This window comes from Lipotes vexillifer, unplaced genomic scaffold (assembly GCF_000442215.2).
Source record: "Lipotes vexillifer unplaced genomic scaffold, Lipotes_vexillifer_v1.1 scaffold1103, whole genome shotgun sequence".
NCBI lineage: Eukaryota > Metazoa > Chordata > Mammalia > Artiodactyla > Lipotidae > Lipotes > Lipotes vexillifer.
The window spans coordinates 696,727-716,541 of NW_006775759.1; the positions used below are offsets into that span (position 1 = coordinate 696,727).

The 19,815-nt window shown below is 37.6% G+C and overlaps 1 protein-coding gene across 1 annotated transcript in view; it reads left to right on the forward strand.

The window, feature by feature from the left end:
* The first annotated feature begins 2,744 nt into the window (after positions 1–2,744).
* LOC103080826 (UDP-glucuronosyltransferase 2B31-like) overlaps positions 2,745–19,815 on the forward strand; it is a 19,234-nt gene continuing 2,163 nt past the window's right edge. Inside the window, 6 exon segments of the mRNA XM_082930875.1 lie at positions 2,745–2,835; positions 5,412–5,633; positions 5,636–5,671; positions 5,674–5,867; positions 5,869–6,178; positions 18,233–18,381. Coding sequence (XP_082787001.1) covers positions 2,745–2,835; positions 5,412–5,633; positions 5,636–5,671; positions 5,674–5,867; positions 5,869–6,178; positions 18,233–18,381 — 1,002 coding nt within the window.

A 19,815-nucleotide genomic window follows, 5' to 3' on the forward strand; every position in this document is an offset into this window, starting at 1 on the left:
GGCACACAAATAATCTTAAGGACCAAGTTATGAACCATCTCTTGTTTCCTCTTTGAGGAACAAGAACTCATCTCTATCATAAATTCCTGGTCATTTCCATTACTTATCTTGTTTATCTATAATTTAAGAGATATAGATTTTATATCAACGATCTCAAGTGAAGATATTTAATTATTTGGCATATTAGAAAGTAGCATTATATTAACAATTTATTTCTATTTACAAGTGTATGCATCTATTTCTTTTTGAAAACTCCTTATGATGTCTTTCTTTAATGGATGAGCAAATTCTTTCTTCACAGAAAATGGAAAAATTTGTCCAGAGCTTTGGAGAAGATAGTGTTGTGTTATTTCTATTGGAATCAATGATGAAAATTTTCACCAACGAAAGCACAAACATGATCGCAGTGATCTTTGCCCAGATCCCATAGAAGTTCAAATAAACTTTAAACTCTTGATCATATCTGTAAACTGCTTTCTACAAAAAGAGGTAAAATTTCAAAATGCATGTGTAGTCAAATATCCTCCTATTTCCATATTTTTTATAAAATTTCTTAAATTTTGCCAACTTTGCTTTGCTTTCAGCAAGTTATATGAATATAAATTAAGAAGGAGATTTTGGTATTATGACCAGGAAAAAAAGAATGCCTAGATTCACCCATCAACTAGACTTCATCCCAAGGGATTTCTAAATAAAATGTGACACCTGCAAGCAGCACAAGAGGGAGTCATGCTATCATTCCAACCACGTGTTACACAGTGTAGAGTTTGGTGAAAGGCTGAGTTGACAATCTCTGATTCCAAGTACAAAATGGTCTCCAACTCCTGCCCCTGCTCATATTCCCTTTTTCCAACTGAGTACCGTATAAAATTGGGGAATAGCATACTTGGTGTGTCACATAAGATAGATGACATGGGCCACTCTGTGTCCACTTACACTGTGGAATAGAGGTGAGAGACCAAAAGTCAGTCTAAAAATGGCTAGTTCCCGTGAGCCATGGCAGCTGAGCCTTCGTGTCCGGAGCCTGTGCTCCGCAACGGGAGAGGCCACAACAGTGAGAGGCCCGTGTACCGCAAATAAATAAATAAATAAATAAATAAATAAATAAATAAATAAATAAAGTAAAAATGGCTGGTTCTTTTTCTGGTTTCAAGTGGGAAATGGCAACAGAAATATTGATTCATAGGTTCCTGACTTTAATGTCTCCTCAGTTGCCCATGAAGAATGTGACTTCATCAATCTAATTGCTTCTGAATAATCAGATGAGCAATTCCAACTTTCTCAGCTAGGGTAGGAGTGGACAGGTATAAACTTGGGAAAAAATGTGGCAGAGTCAGGTCTATCCTAGAAAAAAGTAAATAAATCCCCTTTGTTTAAAACCTTACTGTTTTTTCCAAAATTGTAAGATCAAAGTTCTCTCATTGCTTTTGAGCTACAGGTTAGGTTCATGATTGATCTGAACTACTTCCAAGCAACCTACACAGAGTGTTATTTTAGAACTGACCTGGAATGCAGTGCATAGCAATTCGTCCTTAAAATATATGCATTCCAGTAATTTCAGATTCCCTGGGATTTTATTCCATGGATTTGGTTTCATAACCAGGCTCTAGTTACATTCATGGTATATTCGATCTTTTATAGATAATAAAGTATGATTAGATTGCCTAAGAGAACACCCTGATAATTTTCACATTTTCACTAATGATGGTAAATTGACTATAATGTGGGATGATCATTCTTGTGGATATACCAATAATAACATTATTATTATTTCTGTCATTCCTATGGGCTTTTTTATTTCTACATCAAAACTAATGACTAGGCCCTCAGTGACAAAATACATTAGATTCAAGTCAAAGATTTCTGTCCACAATATTCTAGGAAACAAGTTTTCCCACCACTATATAATAAAAACTTAGGGGCTTCCCTGGTGGCGCGGTGGCTAAGAGTCCGCCTGCCGATGCAGGGGACACGGGTTCGTGCCCCAGTCCGAGAAAATCTCACATGCTATGGAGCGGCTGGGCCTGTGAGGCCACACCAGTGAAAGGCCCATGTACCGCAAAAAAAAAAAAAAAAAAAAAAAAAAACTTAGTCATATTGTCTCTCTAAGAAGAATAAATTATATTCTTACTCCCAAGTCAATGACAATAGTATTATTGAGTACATAACATAGAAAGATATAAATCTTCTGTGACATATCTTATGGGTAATAAATATAAGCAAATCACTCCATATTTCCTAAAAAAAAAAAAGAAAAAAAAAAAGAGTAACAAGGATCACATTAAAGAAACTAAACTGGCTTAGTGAAAACCTAAATCATAAAAAATAAACTGTCAGTGTAAATATTGGGATTAAATTTGCTGCCAGTGAGTGCTCAAAAGAAAATGAAAAGTGTATGATTGGAAACTGGAGGAAAAGAAATCCTTGTTATATGGTATCAGAAAGCTTAAAGAAATTGTCCTATGACTACATGGAATGAAGGATTTCTATGTGACAAACTTGTATGTCTAGCTGAGGAGATTTCCAAGCAAAGTTTCAAGATACTGACTGGTATCTTCTGCTGCTTATAATAAAATGTGAGAGAAGGGACAGTAAAGTGATGGAAGAACTGTTAAACAAAAAGTAACCTGGACTTGATGATTTGTGAAATTCAGTCTGTCCAGATTGCAAAAGAAGCTAATGTTAAGAGAGTCACTGTAAAACAAAACAAAACAAAATAAAACTGTTCTGGAGAAAAAGCCAAGATGGCTATAGAAACTTTTGCTAATACCTCAGAAAAATCAAAAGATCAGAGAATTCAGTCACACAAAAGACTCTTTGGAGACATTGAGGAGGGTATGAATCAATCAAACCAGAGAGCATAGTGGAAGTTACTCTTTTTTCCCCATTTCCTCCTCTTTTGAACTACAGTGTCTATAATTGTTATGCTAGACCTGTCACCATTATATTTGGGGAGCAGATAACGTCTTCTTTAGTTTCACAGGAGAGGAATCATTCTCCATAATGGATCATATTCAGAGCTTCTCCCATACCTGACTGAGATGATATGAAGGATGAAATTTGGGACTTTGAGATCATGCTGTAATGTGTTGAGACCTTTAGAAACCTTAGGAGGAAGTGAATATATTTTGCACGTGTCATGAACATGAATCTTTGGGGCCCAAAGGATAGACTGTGGTGATCAGAATAATGGCTGACAAAGATATCTAAGCCCTAATCCTCAGAATCTGTGAGTATATGTAAGCACCCTTTCCAAAGTGAAAGGAACTTTGCAGATGTTATTATAATTAAAAACTTTTGAGAGGAAGAAAATATCTTGGATTATCCAGGGAGAACTCATCTAATCACATCCAAGATTTCTCAAAAGTAGAGAACTTCACCTGGCTTCAGAGGACCAGAGAAATGACAAGAAGAGAAGAAATCAACTTGCTGATGCTGAATTTGGAGATGGAGGAAGGGGTTGGAATGCAGGTACTAAGGGGAGAAATGCACCAGGGAATGCAGGCAGCCGCCTGAACCTGAAAAAGAAAAGAAAATGGATTACCCACTAAGCCTCCAGAAGGAAATGTAGCTCTGTCAACACCTTGAGTTTATTCCACTGAGACCTATATCAGACTTCTGATCTAAGAAGTAAATTTATAAAGTTTAAAGTTCTGAGTTTGTAGTAATTTGTCACACCAGCAAAAAAAAAAAAAAAAAAAAAAAAAAAAAAAAAAAAAAAAAAAAAAAAAAATTAAAGAAAAACTAACAGAATTAAATTCTATGATTCTGTACCTCTAATCATGGAATAAAAACATTTCTTTATATAAACAGGTTCTATAGAGATACAATGACAAGAAACCTAACATCTTAACCTAACATCCATTCTATAGATGGCTCACTGGAATGATCTTCTTGGTATAACTCACAGACACAAACACTGAAAGTTAGAGTGAGAGTAAAACCAATCTGAGAAATAATAGTTCAACAAGAAACCATTTAACATTTGCTACTCTGAAACATTGACTCCTAAGTGCTAATTACCTCTCCTCTGGAAATTTTCAGAGTCTCTACATTGGTCCCCTTGTTAAGTGGTTCTTTCATCTCATATCTACATTCTTACAATCTGCCGTAAGAATTTTTCAAAAATGAAATAAGGAAATATCTCTCCATGACTTAAAACTTTCAAAGGCTCCTCACTGTCTACAGAGCAAAGTCTAAATATTTATATTACCACAGTGAATTCCTCTTCATACTCTGAGGAAACTGTGTTCCTTCAGGCTTCCATGCTTTTTCACGTTGCTTTCTAAATCTAGATTCACACACACACCTATTATACTTGACAAAACACTAGTCATTACTCACTCTGCACAAACATCACTTTGTGAACATCACTCTTTTACTATTCCAGGAAGATTTATTCTGTATCCTACAGGGATTTATAAGGAGCTTTATGAACAGAACAGTCATAACTAAAATAGTGCCTCCTTCATGGGTGTACACTAGACATTTCCATTTCCATTTCTAGATTTCCAAATTTATATTTCTCCTTTATCTCTTTCCTCAGTCTCCTGGAAACCAAAGCTTATTATCACTCACAGAATGAATGTTTACTTAGAATCTGTATCCAAATCCTTTTTAAAGGAGATTCTCCTCTCATTTCAGGTCAATAGATTATTGATAGCATAAAAACAAATCTATCCCATGACATGCATCTTTCCCTTCCTACTTCTAATTTGTTGGGAATTCCTGGTAACATCATTTTAAAATATAACTTACCTGGACTACAAAGGCAGGATACAAAACAAAGTTCAGAAGAAGGTACTTAGAGGATAAATACTTTCTAAGAGTAAGTATTGGGAAGTATTGAAGAAGTGAGAGAAATATAAGGAATGTTGCAAATGTTCAGAAAAGGAAATGATCATAATTCAGAGGTAATATTCTTAAATAAAGGAAAGTAACCAAAGTTGATACTCAAAGGATACCCATGTTTGGATAAAAAGGAAAAAAGGGAAGGAATAACTATAGCCAAAAGAACAACAGCAAGCTAAATGAAATGGAGCTAATAAAACAGGTGTGAAAATATGGAGAAAGAAATGCTTGGAAATGCTCAAATAAATCAGAATATCCTTGTGTTGACACATGCTGCTTTTGTATCTGGAAACTCCCTACATACAAGGTAGTTTCTTCTTAGCCTAGAGCCAGTAGCATTTACAATGATACTGGGATTTATTTTTCACACATAGAGGCATAAGATCATCTACGCTTTTCTTTATCTATTTGCTTTCCAAAGCCTCTGAACTGGAGATTAGCTTGCAGAGAAATTATGAAGGCGTGCTCTTGGAAACAAAATCTTTAACTCATAGTCATTGTGAACTTGCTATGTGGCAGTTATATTTTAACTACTTAATTGACTCCATACTGGATATAAGTGAGAGCTACCTCTGCAGTAAAGAAAGTTTATGAAGAAGGTTTGGATTTTATCAAGATATCTAAGACATGGGCTTCTCTTCTTGTCCTTTCCTTTTATTTCAGCTGTGCATCTTGTGGAAAGGTGCTGCTGTGGCCAATGGAAGATAATCAGTGCATCAATTTAAAGACAATATGGGATGAACTTGCTCAGAGGGACCATGAAGTTACCGTGCTAGTATCTTCACCATCCTTGTGGGTCCCAATAAGCCATCTACCCTTAAATTGAGGTTCACTCTACAACCTTCACTAAGAATGAGCTTGATTTGCTTTTTACAAAATGGATCAAGATATGGATATATGAGTTACCAAAGAGTACATTATGGGCATATGATTCAAAGATGCAAAAAACATATTATGAATATTCTGATACTGTTCAAAAGCTCTGTGAGGATGCAGTTTTGAACAAAAAACGTGTGAAAAAAACTGCAGGAATACAGATTTGATGTTGTTCTTGGACATGCCATTTCTCCTTGTGCCGAGCTGCTGTCTGAACTACTTAACCTACCTTTGGTCTACAGTCTTTGACTTACCACTGGCAATACATATGGAAAACTCTGCAGAGGGCTCATATTACCTCCTTCCCATGTACCTGTTATCATATCAGAACTTAGAGACAAAAGGACATTTATGGAGATGGTAACAAATATGTTGTATTAACTATATTTTGACTTAGCATTTGAGGCTTTTAACAAGAAGTAGTGGGATAAATTTTACAGTGAAGTATTAGGTAAGTCTGGTTTATTTAGTACGTTTTCCCTCTAGTAGATGGAAAGAAACCTTACTTCCTTTGTGTGGGTTAGAGTGCATATGTGTGTGTGTGTATATATATATATATATATATATATATATATATATATATATATATATAATTTCAAATAAAAAATAACTTGTATTTTCTTAGCTTTAGTGCCAAAATGGAAATAGGTCAGATTCTCAGTCAAAATTTATCAACTATTCAAGAAAGCATGCAAAATAATCTAGAACTGTGTGACACTGGAGATATCCCTCCATTTGACAATAATATTACAATATGTGAATATTCTTGGGACTTGTTTATTTAGAAAGTTACATACTCACTGTGTTTTCGATAAATCATACTGTCTGTTATTTATTGCTGTAAAATCAACTATCCTAAAACTTAGCATTTAAAAGAGCAAACATGAGAGAGCTTCCGGGAAGATGGCGGAAGAGTAAGAGGCGGAGATCACCTTCCTCCCAGAGATACACCAGAAATGCATCTACACATGGAACAACTCCTACAGAACACCTACTGAACACTGGCAGAAGAACTCAGACCTCCCAAAAGGCAAGAACTCCCCCCCCCCACATACCTGGGTAGGACAAAAGAAAAAAGAATAAACAGACACAAAAGAATAGGGATGGGACCTGCACCAGTGGGAGGGAGCCGTGAAGGAGGAAAGGTTTCCACACACTAGGAAGCCCCTTCACGGGCGGAGACTGCGGGTGGTGGAGGGGGAAAGCTTCGGAGCCACAGAGGAGAGCACAGCAACAGGGGTGCAGAGAGGAAAGTGGAGAGATTCCCGCACAGAGGATTGGTGCCGACCGGCACTCACCAGCCCGGGAGGCTTGTCTGCTCACCCACCGGGGCGGGCAGGGCTGGGAGTTGAGGCTCGGGCTTCGGTCGGATCTCGGGGAGAGGACTGGGGCTGGCGGCGTGAACAGAGCCTGCAGGGGGTTAGTGCGCCACGGCTAGCCGGGAGGGAGTCCAGGGAAAAGTCTGGACCTGCCGAAGAGGCAAGAGACTTTTTCTTCCCTCTTTGTTTCCTGGTGCGCGAGGAGAGGGGATTAAGAGTGCTGCTTAAAGGAGCTCCAGAGACGAGCGCGAGCCGCAGCTAAAAGCGTGGACCACAGAGACGGTCATGAGATGCTAAGGCTGCTGCTGCCGCCACCAAGAAGCCTGTGTGCGAGCACAGGTCACTATCCACAACCCCCTTCCGGGCAGCCTGTGCAGCCAGCCACTGCCAGGGTCCCGGGATCCAGGGACAACTCCCCCTGGAGAACGCACGGCACGCCTCAGTCTGGTGCAACGTCACGCCAGCCTCTGCCGTAGGCCCGCCCCGCACTCCGTGCCCCTCCCTCCCCCCAGCCTGAGTGAGCCAGAGCCCCCGAATCAGCGGCTCCTTTAACCCCATCCTGTCTGAGCGAAGAACAGACGCCCTCCGGCGACCTACACGCAGAGGCGGGGCCAAATCCAAAGCTGAGCCCCTGGAAGCTGTGAGAACAAAGAAGAGAAAGGGAAATCTCACCCAGCAGCCTCAGAAGCAGTGGATTAAAGCTCCACAATCAACTTGATGTACTCTGCATCTGTGGAATACATGAATAGACAACGAATCATCCCAAATTGAGGAGGTGGACTTTGAGAGCAAGATTTATGATTTTTTCCCCCTTTTCCTCTTTTTGTGAGTGTGTATGTGTATGCTTCTGGGTGAGATTTTGTCTGTATACTTTTGCTTCCACCATTTGCCCTAGGGTTCTATCCGTCTGTTTTTTTGTTTGTTTGTTTCTTTAGTTTTTCTTTTCTTAATAATTATTTTTTTTATTTTAATAACTTTATTATATTTTATCTTACTTTATTTTATTTAACTTTATCTTCTTTATTTTTTCCTTCCTTCCCTCCTTCCTTCCTCCCTCCCTCCCTCCCTCCCTCCCTCTTTTCTTCCTTTCTTTCTCTCTACTTCTATTAATTCTTTCTTTCTACTTATTCTCTCTTTTATTCTTAGCCATGTGGATGAAAGGCCTTTGTTGCTACAGCCAGGAGTCAGTGCTGTACCTCTGAGGTGGGAGAGCCAATTTCAGGACACTGATCCACAAGAGACCTCCCAGCTCCACATAATATGAAACGGCGAAAATCTCCCAGAGATCTCCATCTCAACACCAGCACCCAGCTTCACTCAACGACCAGCAAGCTACAGTGCTGAACATCCTATGCCAAACAACTAGCAAGACAGGAACACAGCCCCACCCATTAGCAGAGAGGCTGCCTAAAATCATAATAAGTCCACAGACACCCCAAAACACACCACCAGACGTGGACCTGCCCACCAGAAACACAAGATCCAGCCTCATCCACCAGAACACAGGCACTAGTCCCCTCCACCAGGAAGCCTACACAACCCACTGAACCAACCTTAACAACTGGGGACAGACACCAAAAACAATGGGAACTACGAACCTGCAGCCTGCAAAAAGGAGACCCCAAACACAATAAGATAAGCAAAATGAGAAGACAGAAAAACACACAGCAGATGAAGGAGCAAGATAAAAACCCACCAGACCTAACAAATGAAGAGGAAATAGGCAGTCTACCTGAAAAAGAGTTCAGAATAATGATAGTAAAGATGATCCAAAATCTTGGAAATAGAATGGACAAAATGCAAGAAGCAGTTAACAAGGACCTAGAAGAAATAAAGATGAAACAGACAATGATGAACAACACAATAAATGAAATGAAAAATACTCTAGATGGGATCAATAGCAGAATAAATGAGGCAGAAGAACGGATAAGTGACCTGGAAGATAAAATAGTGGAAATAACTACTGCAGAGCAGAATAAAGAAAAAAGAATGAAAAGAACTGAGGACAGTCTCAGAGACCTCTGGGACAACATTAAACGCACCAACATTCGAATTATAGGGGTTCCAGAAGAAGAAGAGAAAAAGAAAGGGACTGAGAAAATATTTGAAGAGATTATAGTTGAAAACTTCCCTAATATGGGAAAGGAAATCGTTAATCAAGTCCAGGAAGCACAGAGAGTCCCATACAGGATAAATTCAAGGAGAAATACGCCAAGACACATATTAATCAAACTGTCAAAAACTAAATACAAAGAAAGCATATTAAAAGCAGCAAGGGAAAAACAACAAATAACACACAAGGGAATCCCCATAAGGTTAACAGCTGATCTCTCAGCAGAAACTCTACAAGCCAGAAGGGAGTGGCAGGACATACTGAAAGTGATGAAGGAGAAAAACCTGCAACCAAGATTACTCTACCCAGCAAGTCTCATTCAGATTTGATGGAGAAATTAAAACCTTTACAGACAAGCAAAAGCTGAGAGAGTTCAGCACCACCAAACCAGCTTTACAACAAATGCTAAAGGAACTTCTCTAGGCAAAAAAACACAAGAGGAGGAAAAGATCTACAATAACGAACTCTAAACAATTAAGAAAATGGGAATAGGAACATACATATCGATAATTACCTTAAATGTAAATGGACTAAATGCTCTCACCAGAAGACACAGATTAGCTGAATGGATACAAAAACAAGCCCCATATATTTGCTGTCTACAAGAGACCCACTTCAGACCTAGAGACACATACAGACTGAAAGTAAGGGGATGGAAAAAGATATTTCGTTCAAATAGAAAGCAAAAGAAAGCTGGAGTAGCAATTCTCATATCAGAAAAAATAGACTTTAAAATAAAGAATATTAGAAGAGACAAAGAAGGACACTACATAATGATTAAGGGATCGATCCAAGAAGAAGATATAACAATTGTAAATATTTATGCACCCAACATAGGAGCACCTCAATACATAAGGCAAAAACTAGCAGCCATAAAAGGGGAAATCGACAGTAACACATTCATAGTAGGGGACTTTAACACCCCACTTTCACCAATGGACAGATCATCCAAAATGAAAATAAATAAGGAAACACAAGCTTTAAATGATACATTAAACAAGATGGACTTAATTGATATTTATAGGACACTCCATCCAAAAACAACAGAATACACATTTTTCTCAAGTGCTCATGGAACATTCTCCAGGATAGATCATATCTTGGGTCACAAATCAAGCCTTGGTAAATTTAAGAAAATTGAAATTGTATCAAGTATCTTTTCCGACCAAACACTATGAGAACTATATATCAATTACATGAAAAGATATGTAAAAAATACAAACACATGGAGGCTAAACAATACACTACTTAATAACGAAGTGATCACTGAAGAAATCAAAGAGGAAATTAAAAAATACCTAGAAACAAATGACAATGGAGACACGATGACCCAAAATCTATGGGATGCAGCAAAAGCAGTTCTAAGAGGGAAGTTTATAGCAATACAAGCTACCTTAAAAAACAGGAAACATCTCGAATAAGCAACGTAACCTTGCACCTAAAGCAATTAGAGAAAGAAGAACAAAAAACCCCAAGTTAGCAGAAGGAAAGAAATCATAAAAATCAGATCAGAAATAAATGAAAAAGAAATGAAGGAAATGATAGGAAAGATCAATAAAACTAAAAGCTGGTTCTTTGAGAAGATAAACAAAATTGATAAAACATTAGCCGCCAGACTCATCAAGAAAAGGGAGAAGACTCAAATCAATAGAATTAGAAATGAAAAAGGAGAAGTAACAACTGACACTGCAGAAATAAAAAAAATCATGAGGGATTACTACAAGCAACTCTATGCCAATAAAATGGACAATCTGGAAGAAATGGACAAATTCTTAGAAATGCACAAACTACCAAGACTGAATCAGGAAGAAATAGAAAAGATGAACAGACCAATCACAAACACTGAAATTGAAACTGTGATTAAAAATCTTCCAACAAACAAAAGCCCAGGACCAGATGGCTTCACAGGCGAATTCTATCAAACATTTAGAGAAGAGCTAACACCTATTCTTCTCAAACTCTTCCAAAATATAGCAGAGGGAGGAACACTCCCAAACTCATTCTACGAGGCCACCATCACCTTGATACCAAAACCAGACAAGGATGTCACAAAGAAAGAAAACTACAGGCCAATATCACTGATGAACATAGATGCAAAAATCCTCAACAAAATACTAGCAAACAGAATCCAACAGCACATTAAAAGGATCATACACCATGATCAAGTGGGGTTTATTCCAGGAATGCAAGGATTCTTCAATATACGCAAATCTATCAATGTGATTAACCATATTAACAAATTGAAGGAGAAAAACCATATGATCATCTCAATAGATGCAGAGAAAGCTTTTGACAAAATTCAACACCCATTTATGATAAAAACCCTGCAGAAAGTAGGTGTAGAGGGAACTTTCCTCAATATAATAAAGGCCGTATATGACAAGCCCACAGCCAACATCATCCTCAATGGCGAAAAACTGAAAGCATTTCCACTAAGGTCAGGAACAAGACAAGGTTGCCCACTCTCACCACTCTTATTCAACATAGTTTTGGAAGTTTTAGCCACAGCAATCAGAGAAGAAAAGGAAATAAAAGGAATCCAAATCGGAAAAGAAGAAGTAAAGCTGTCACTGTTTGCAGATGACATGATACTATACATAGAGAATCCTAAAGATGCTACCAGAAAACTACTAGAGCTAATCAATGAATTTGGTAAAGTAGCAGGATACAAAATTAATGCACAGAAATCTCTGGCATTCCTATATACTAATGATGAAAAATCTGAAAGTGAAATCAAGAAAACACTCCCATTTACCATTGCAACAAAAAGAATAAAATATCTAGGAATAAACCTACCTAAGGAGACAAAAGACCTGTATGCAGAAAATTATAAGACACTGATGAAAGAAATTAAAGATGATACAAACAGATGGAGAGATATACCATGTTCTTGGATTGGAAGAATCAACATTGTGAAAATGACTCTACTTCCCAAAGCAATCTATAGATTCAATGCAATCCCTATCAAACTACCACTGGCATTTTTCACAGAACTAGAACAAAAAATTTCACAATTTGTATGGAAACACAAAAGACCCCGAATAGCCAAAGCAATCTTGAGAACAAAAAATGGAGCTGGAGGAATCAGGCTGCCTGACTTCAGACTATACTACAAAGCTACAGTAATCAAGACAGTATGGTACTGGCACAAAAACAGAAAGATAGATCAATGGAATAGAATAGAAAGCCCAGAGATAAATCCACGCCCATATGGTCACCTTATCTTTGATAAAAGAGGCAGGAATGTACAGTGGAGAAAGGACAGCCTCTTCAATAAGTGGTGCTGGGAAAACTGGACAGGTACATGTAAAAGTATGAGATTAGATCACTCCCTAACACCATACAAAAAAATAAGCTCAAAATGGATTTAAGACCTAAATGTAAGGCCAGGAACTATCAAACTCTTAGAGGAAAACATAGGCAGAATACTCTATGACATAAATCACAACAAGATCCTTTTTGACGCACCTCCTAGAGAAATGGAAATAAAAACAAAAATAAACAAATGGGACCTAATGAAACTTCAAAGCTTTTGCACAGCAAAGTAAACCATAAACAAAACCAAAAGACAACCCTCAGAATGGGAGAAAATATTTGCAAATGAATCAACTGACAAAGGATTAATCTCTAAAATTTACAGGCAGCTCATGCAGCTCAATAACAAAAAAATAAACAACCCAATCCAAAAATGGGCAGAAGACCTAAATAGACATTTCTCCAAAGAAGATATACAGACTGCCAACAAACACATGAAAGAATGCTCAACATCATTAATCATTAGAGAAATGCAAATCAAAACTACAATGAGATATCATCTCACACCAGTCAGAATGGCCATCATCAAAAAATCTAGAAACAATAAATGCTGGAGAGGGTGTGGAGAAAAGGGAACACTCTTGCACTCCTTCAAAAACTACAAATAGATCTACCATATGACCCAGCAATCCCACTACTGGGCATATACCCTGAGAAAACCATAATTCAAAAAGAGACATGTACCAAAATGTTCATTGCAGCTCTATTTACAATAGCCCGGAGATGGAAATAACCTAAGTGTCCATCATCGGATGAATGGATAAAGAAGTGGCACATATATACAATGGAATATTACTCGGCCATAAAAAGAAATGAAATTGAGCTATTTGTAATGAGGTGTAAAGACCTAGAGTCTCTCATACAGAGTGAAGTAAGTCAGAAAGATAAAGACAAATACCGTATGCTAACACATATGTATGGAATTTAAGAAAATAAAAATGTCATGAAGAACCTAGGGGTAAGACAGGAATAAAGACACAGACCTACTAGAGAACGGACTTGATGATATGGGGAGGGGGAAGAGTGAGTTTTGACAAAGCGAGAGAGAGGCATGGACATATATACACTACCAAACGTAAGGTAGATAACTAGTGGGAAGCAACCGCATAGCATAGTGAGATCAGCTCGGTGCTTTGTGACCGCCTGGAGGGGTGGGATAGGGAGGGTGGGAGGGAGGGAGACGCAAAAGGGAAGAGATATGGGAACATATGTATATGTATAACTGATTCACTTTGTTATAAAGCAGAAACTAACACACCACTGTAAAGCAATTATACTCCAATAAAGATGTAAAAATAATAAAAATAAAATAAAATAAAATAAAATAAAAGAGCAAACGTATCATTTGCTCATGATCCTATGAATCAGCAACTTGGGCTGGGCTCAGGGAAATGTTTCTTCTTTGAGGCTTGTCTGGGCTTACTCATTAGCCTACGGTTAGTTATCAGCTTGGCTGCGGTGGATCATTCCAAGAAAGTGTCACTCTCATGGCTGGGATTTGGCAGATTGGCAGGATACTATAATTGTCTCTTCCATGTGACCTCTCCAACAGAAAAGCTTGGAATTTTTCACATCACAGAAGAATTCTAGAATAGTTTGTATGAAAGTTTTAGGCCTAGATTTGTAAGTCACACTATATCACTTCTGCCACCTTCTATTGGTAAAACAAGTCACAACACAAGCCCAAATTCAAAAGGTGAAGTAGCCTCCACCTCTCAATAGGAGGAGTTTCAAAGACTACGTAGCCATTTTTAATATACTATAGTAAGAAATTTCATTAAATATATTTAAAAATCAAGTGAAAGTCAGTCATGAGTAAATATAATTTTAAACCTGGGTGTAGTAAAAAAAATCTACTTCATGTACAAGAAAGTATGACACTTTGTGTAAACTTTATGTTTACTTGTCTTTAAAATTAAACATTTCTAGGGCTTCCCTGGTGGCGCAGCGGTTGACAGTCCACCTGCCGATGCAGGGGACACTGGTTCGTGCCCCGGTCCGGGAAGATCCCACATGCTGTGGAGCGGCTAGGCCCATGAGCCATGGCCGCTGAGCCTGCGCGTCCGGAGCCTGTGCTCTGAAACGGGAGAGGCCACAACAGTGAGAGGCCCACGTACCGCAAAGAAAAAAAAAATTACACATTTTATAAACTCATACCTGAGGTTCCTTTCAGCTTTCAGCATCAAAGTCTCTGATATCGCTCTAGATTCAGTTCTTCTATTATTTTAATATCTCTAACATCTCCATCATCTAATATATCTATTAAGAAGGAAAATTACTTAGTGTGGATGAGTTGTCTCTGGGAATTATCTAGTATTACTCCTTCCTTTTCAATGGATTAAAAGTCATTTGCTAAGCAAACCTAAAACACTGGTGATTAATATTAGAATTATCAATGTCTGCTTTCTGATTCTACAACACTACAGTTTGAAAAATGAAGCAAAAGGTGAAGGTCCAGTATATTTTTCATATCTGGATGATTTCTAATCTTGATTCTGTGAGTACATTCATTCAACTATAAATATTTATTGAGCTTCTTTTTGTTTGAGGGGGGGTGAAGCACAGAAGGAAATTAGTAAATATTTATTGAGAATTTACTCTTCTCCAGGAAATCTTCTACATCCTTTACATTTATTAACTCATGAGAGACACATATAGAAATTCTGTTCATAGGCACTATTATTCTCGTCATTTTATAAATATGGAAACTTAAGTAAGATAACCTACTCAGGTTCTCTTGGGGAAGAAGTGATGGAGATGAGATTAAAACACAGCAGTCTGGCCCCTGAACCTAAGCACTTGTATATTGCATTAACTGAAAGAAAAGCATGAGACTGTAATTTCAAAACTCCATGTACGATTTGGAGAAACATTGTGCTAAGCACCAAGTGTGCTGCAATATAGAAGACCAAGATTAGTTTTTCTTGATGTTGGTGGTCTTTATAACAAACACTCTCCATAGTCAGAGTATACCACTGAAGTAACCAAACTTATTTTTGCCAGGAGAGATGTTCCCTCACCACCATTTACTCATAGATACATATAAAGCATCATTTTGTTTGGGAAGTATTATAAAAATTTTGGAAACCTAAGAAAATATCCCTTCCAAATTGATCTTAACCATCCTTGACAGAAATTCATAATTACTCTCAATGCCTAAGAATATTTAAAAGGATAATTTACAATTACAAAGGAAATAAATATCCGAGTTATATAAACATTAAACTTCGATTACATATATAGTATATGAGGTTATAGGAGGTAGTGGCTTGAAGAATAGAACCAAGGTCAAAGTCTCAGGAACAAATTCTGCTAAAAATTAATTAAGAATCATAGATCATAGAAAATAAGCTCTTAGATGAGATTCCATTGCCAGGGCATGCAAGGCAATGTGAAGTAAAACAGAGCATCAAATGCCAAACAATCAAAGTAGAAAGCTGGCTGGTGAATGAAGTGTGAGGATGAGTAGGCCTATCTGGAATAAAAGACTAAACAAATAACCCAAAGACCAAAGTTTCTAAGATAAAAATTAATCAGGAATCATAAGTCATAGAAAATAAGCTCTTAAATGAGATACCATAATAAGCACATGCACAGCAATGGGAAGGAAAACAGGGCACAAAATAACAATCAAAGTAGAATGCTGGGCTGTGAATGGGACGCGTGCATTGGTCTGTGAGAATATGACTAAGCAAATAATCCAAAGCCACGAAAAAGCTTAGAGATATTGTAGGTAAATAAGGGGACAGAGATGAAAGTGATTGACACAAATAGACTTTTAAAACCAAGGCAGTTTTCCAGTCTGACTTTCCAGAAGTTTTATGTCATTCCTTGAACAAGAAGCCATCACAGCATTGCTGATTTATTCTAGGAATAGAAACTAACAAAGGAGATCCTTTGACCAAGTTATAAACACTAAAGGAATATTTTTCAGCTTTTGGCAGATGAGTCTCCTTTATCACTCATTCCCACTTGCTTCATAATATTTATTTTTAGCTTTTCCAGTATTTATAATTTTTCTGGAGACCAAAGACACAAGTTTAGATATGGGGAAACACTTCACAGTCTGAATCATGAGATACTTCCTTAGCCTCCTATCCTTTCTAGGCAGTTATCAAGCAGCCTTCCCTTTATATTAGATTGTAGTAATTGATACAGTCAGAATGTTTCAAATTTCCTAGGACAGAAAAAATAAATGACATAGAGATGGAAGTGAAAGACCTCATTTCATTTAGTGCACCTCATTCATCATGCCCTTTCTTGATCACAGATGGTCCAAGAATTTAGTTCCACAATAAGCTTTCTTCTTTAAAACATACAAGAAAGTGTGAGACTTTAAGTTATACAAGGGAAGGCTATTGATTCTTAGTGATATATGCATCATTAGGGAAGCTTCTTAAACCACTGAGGTTTCTCTTCTTGCCTTTCTCTATACCCCTAAAGGAAATTCAATTTCCTATGAGTAACCTGTTTATTCTCTGGTGGCTAGCTAAGTGACACTGGAGACCAGATTGAAACAAGTGTGAACAGTGCAAATTCTTCATGCTGCAGGTCCATGTTTAATGTGGAAAGTCATTAATAATCTTTAGAAAACAATCTCAAGTTGGTGAAGTAGGAAGGCCCTGAACTTACCTCCTCCCATGGACACAGCAAAATACAACTATTCACAAAGCAACTATCTTTGAGAACAACTTGAAGACTAGCATAAAAGATTTCCCACAACTAAAGATATAAAGAAGGAGCCACAACTAGACAAGTAGGAGGAGCAGAGATGCAGTCTAACAAGGACCCACACCCTGGAGTTGGCCACCCACAAACAGGGGGAATATCACAACCACAGAGGTTCTCCTCCAGGAGAAAGGGGTCTGAGCCCCCACTTCAGGCTCCCCATTTTGGTAAGATAGGCCCCCAGAATGTCTGGCTTTGCAAACCAGATGGGCTTACATTCGAGAGAACAGGAGACTCTGTAAACAGAGATTCTGTTCTCAAAGTGTGCAGACAAAATCTCACACAGTCTGAGTCCCAGTGAAGAGGCACTAGTTTGAAAGGCACCTGGGTGAGACCCACTTGCTGATCTTGGCGAGTCTCCTGGAGAGGCATTGTGCAGCTGGGACTCCACCTAGGGACGGAGACTCTGGTGGCAGCCATTTTGGGGATCTTGTTCTACCATGCTAACACTGGCAAGCACCATTTTGGAAGCCTCCCTCTAACTTATTAGCAGCAGAGGCTTGCCTGCCAGTAGGTCCATGGCAATCACACAATGCTGGGTCATCCTTGGAAGACGGGGATGCTCAGTTAGTTTTAAACAAAAGTTTAAAATGTTAGAGCATTAAGTAAAAATGCACAAATAACATGAATGTGATACAAGCCCAATGCTATGCAGGAAAATGACCATTTAGAATGTAATATTCATCACATACTTAAATAATTACAGAGAGATATTGACTTAGAATTAAAATCTGTTAGTTAACTTGAACTTGTAATACATAAAACAGGAATTAATCTTTAACAATTATTTGAACCTGGGTTCAAAGGTGCAGAGGGGAGAGGTTATTGTAAGTTATGTAAGTCTCTCACTTAACATGCATTTTTTTCTTCTCTTTTTTCTGTATATATGTTTGTTTAAATTATAAAACCCTGGTATTATTTGTTCATCTTAACCAACACAGACTTGAAGCTTTATTGCTATATCTTCTAAGAAAAAATGGATACAAATTCACAAATTTACATATATTCCTTTTCCTATTTTCTTTTTCAGGAAGACTCACTACATTGTGTGAATTGATGGGGAAAGCTGATATTTGACTGATAAGAAGCTATTGGGACTTTGAATTTCCCCACCCACTCTTACCAAATTTTGAATTTGTTGGAAGACTCCACAGCAAACTTGCCAAACCACTGCCTAAGGTAAACTGGTGTCTTGAATAGTTTTCTATTCCCAGTCCAAATACTGTCTTATGGAAAAGACATGGACAATATATAAAATTTCTTCACACCATGCCCTCACTTATTATGTGTTTCATGTTTTATTATCACTGAAGATTCTGAGCTACATAACAGTCATGGAAATTAAGAGAGAAATGCAAGATTGTGTGGATATAGCCACTATAAAAAAGTCTTCCAACACATAAGAAATTATATTTTTTTCAACAAATGTGTATTCTTTGTCTGCTAGATACCAGATTCTACACTCCGAACTGAAGAAGGAGGGGTGAATGAGATAGACACAGTTGTAGTCCTTAGGGATATTATAGACTGGTCAGCCAGAAAGACTATAAATGTTAAATAGTTATTTACAATAAAGTACAAATCACAAAATGCATAAGACTGAGGTAATGTGGGAGCTTATCTCTTGTATTTTATTAAAATAAATTTCAATGAGGTATTTAAAAGAATCAAATTCTGATAATGTGATATTAAAAGTGGAAATATGTGAGAAAAAAAGAAGAAAAATGAGGGAGGGGGTTTACTTACCTATCTCATTGGAGTGGTGTGAGAGTAAAATGGTCTAATACAGTCATTCTTCATTATATACAGATTCTGTACTTTCAAATTTGCCTACTCACTAAAATTTATTTGTAACCCCAGAATCAATATTTGTAGTGCTTCATGGTCATTCATAGCTATATACAGATCAGCAAAAAAGTTACTCACTGGACGTGCATGTTCCCAGTTGAGCATTGAAAAAGGCAATCCTCTCCCTTTTTGTTGCAGCTCTCACACAGTAAATAAGTGTCCCTTTCAGGTCTAATTAATGCCACATTTTTGCATTTGAGTGCTTTTTGTTGGTGATGTCGCTGTTTAGAATGGCCCCCAAGGAGAGTGCTGACATGTTTTCTATTGTTCCAGAAAAGAAGTAAGAAGGCTGTGATGTACCTTAAGAAGAAAATATGTTTGCCAGATAATCTTCATTCCATTCCATGAGTTATAGCACTGTTGGCTATGAGTTCAGTGTTGATGAATCAACAATATATTAAACAAGGTGTTTCAAAACAGAAACACACATAAAACTAGCTTATGTGTTGAGCAGTTGACAAGAATGTTGCGACAAGAAGCTTGGGTGAAGCCAGTAGCAATGATTCATTACTCACTAATGACATGTTTGTGGCAACTTTATAGAACATAATTACTAAGAATATAAAGAATCGACTGGTTACATAAAGCCCATACACAGTGCCAAGGACATGGTGCTTGATAAATATTAGCTATTGTGACAAATTTCTTAGTGCCACTTTTGACAAAAGGAATTTGTCTCAGAAACAAAAGTAAGAAGAAAATGTTAAAATTGTATTTGAAGCTTTAAGCAGTCTCACTAGTATCTAGACTGGAGGGATTCCTGCT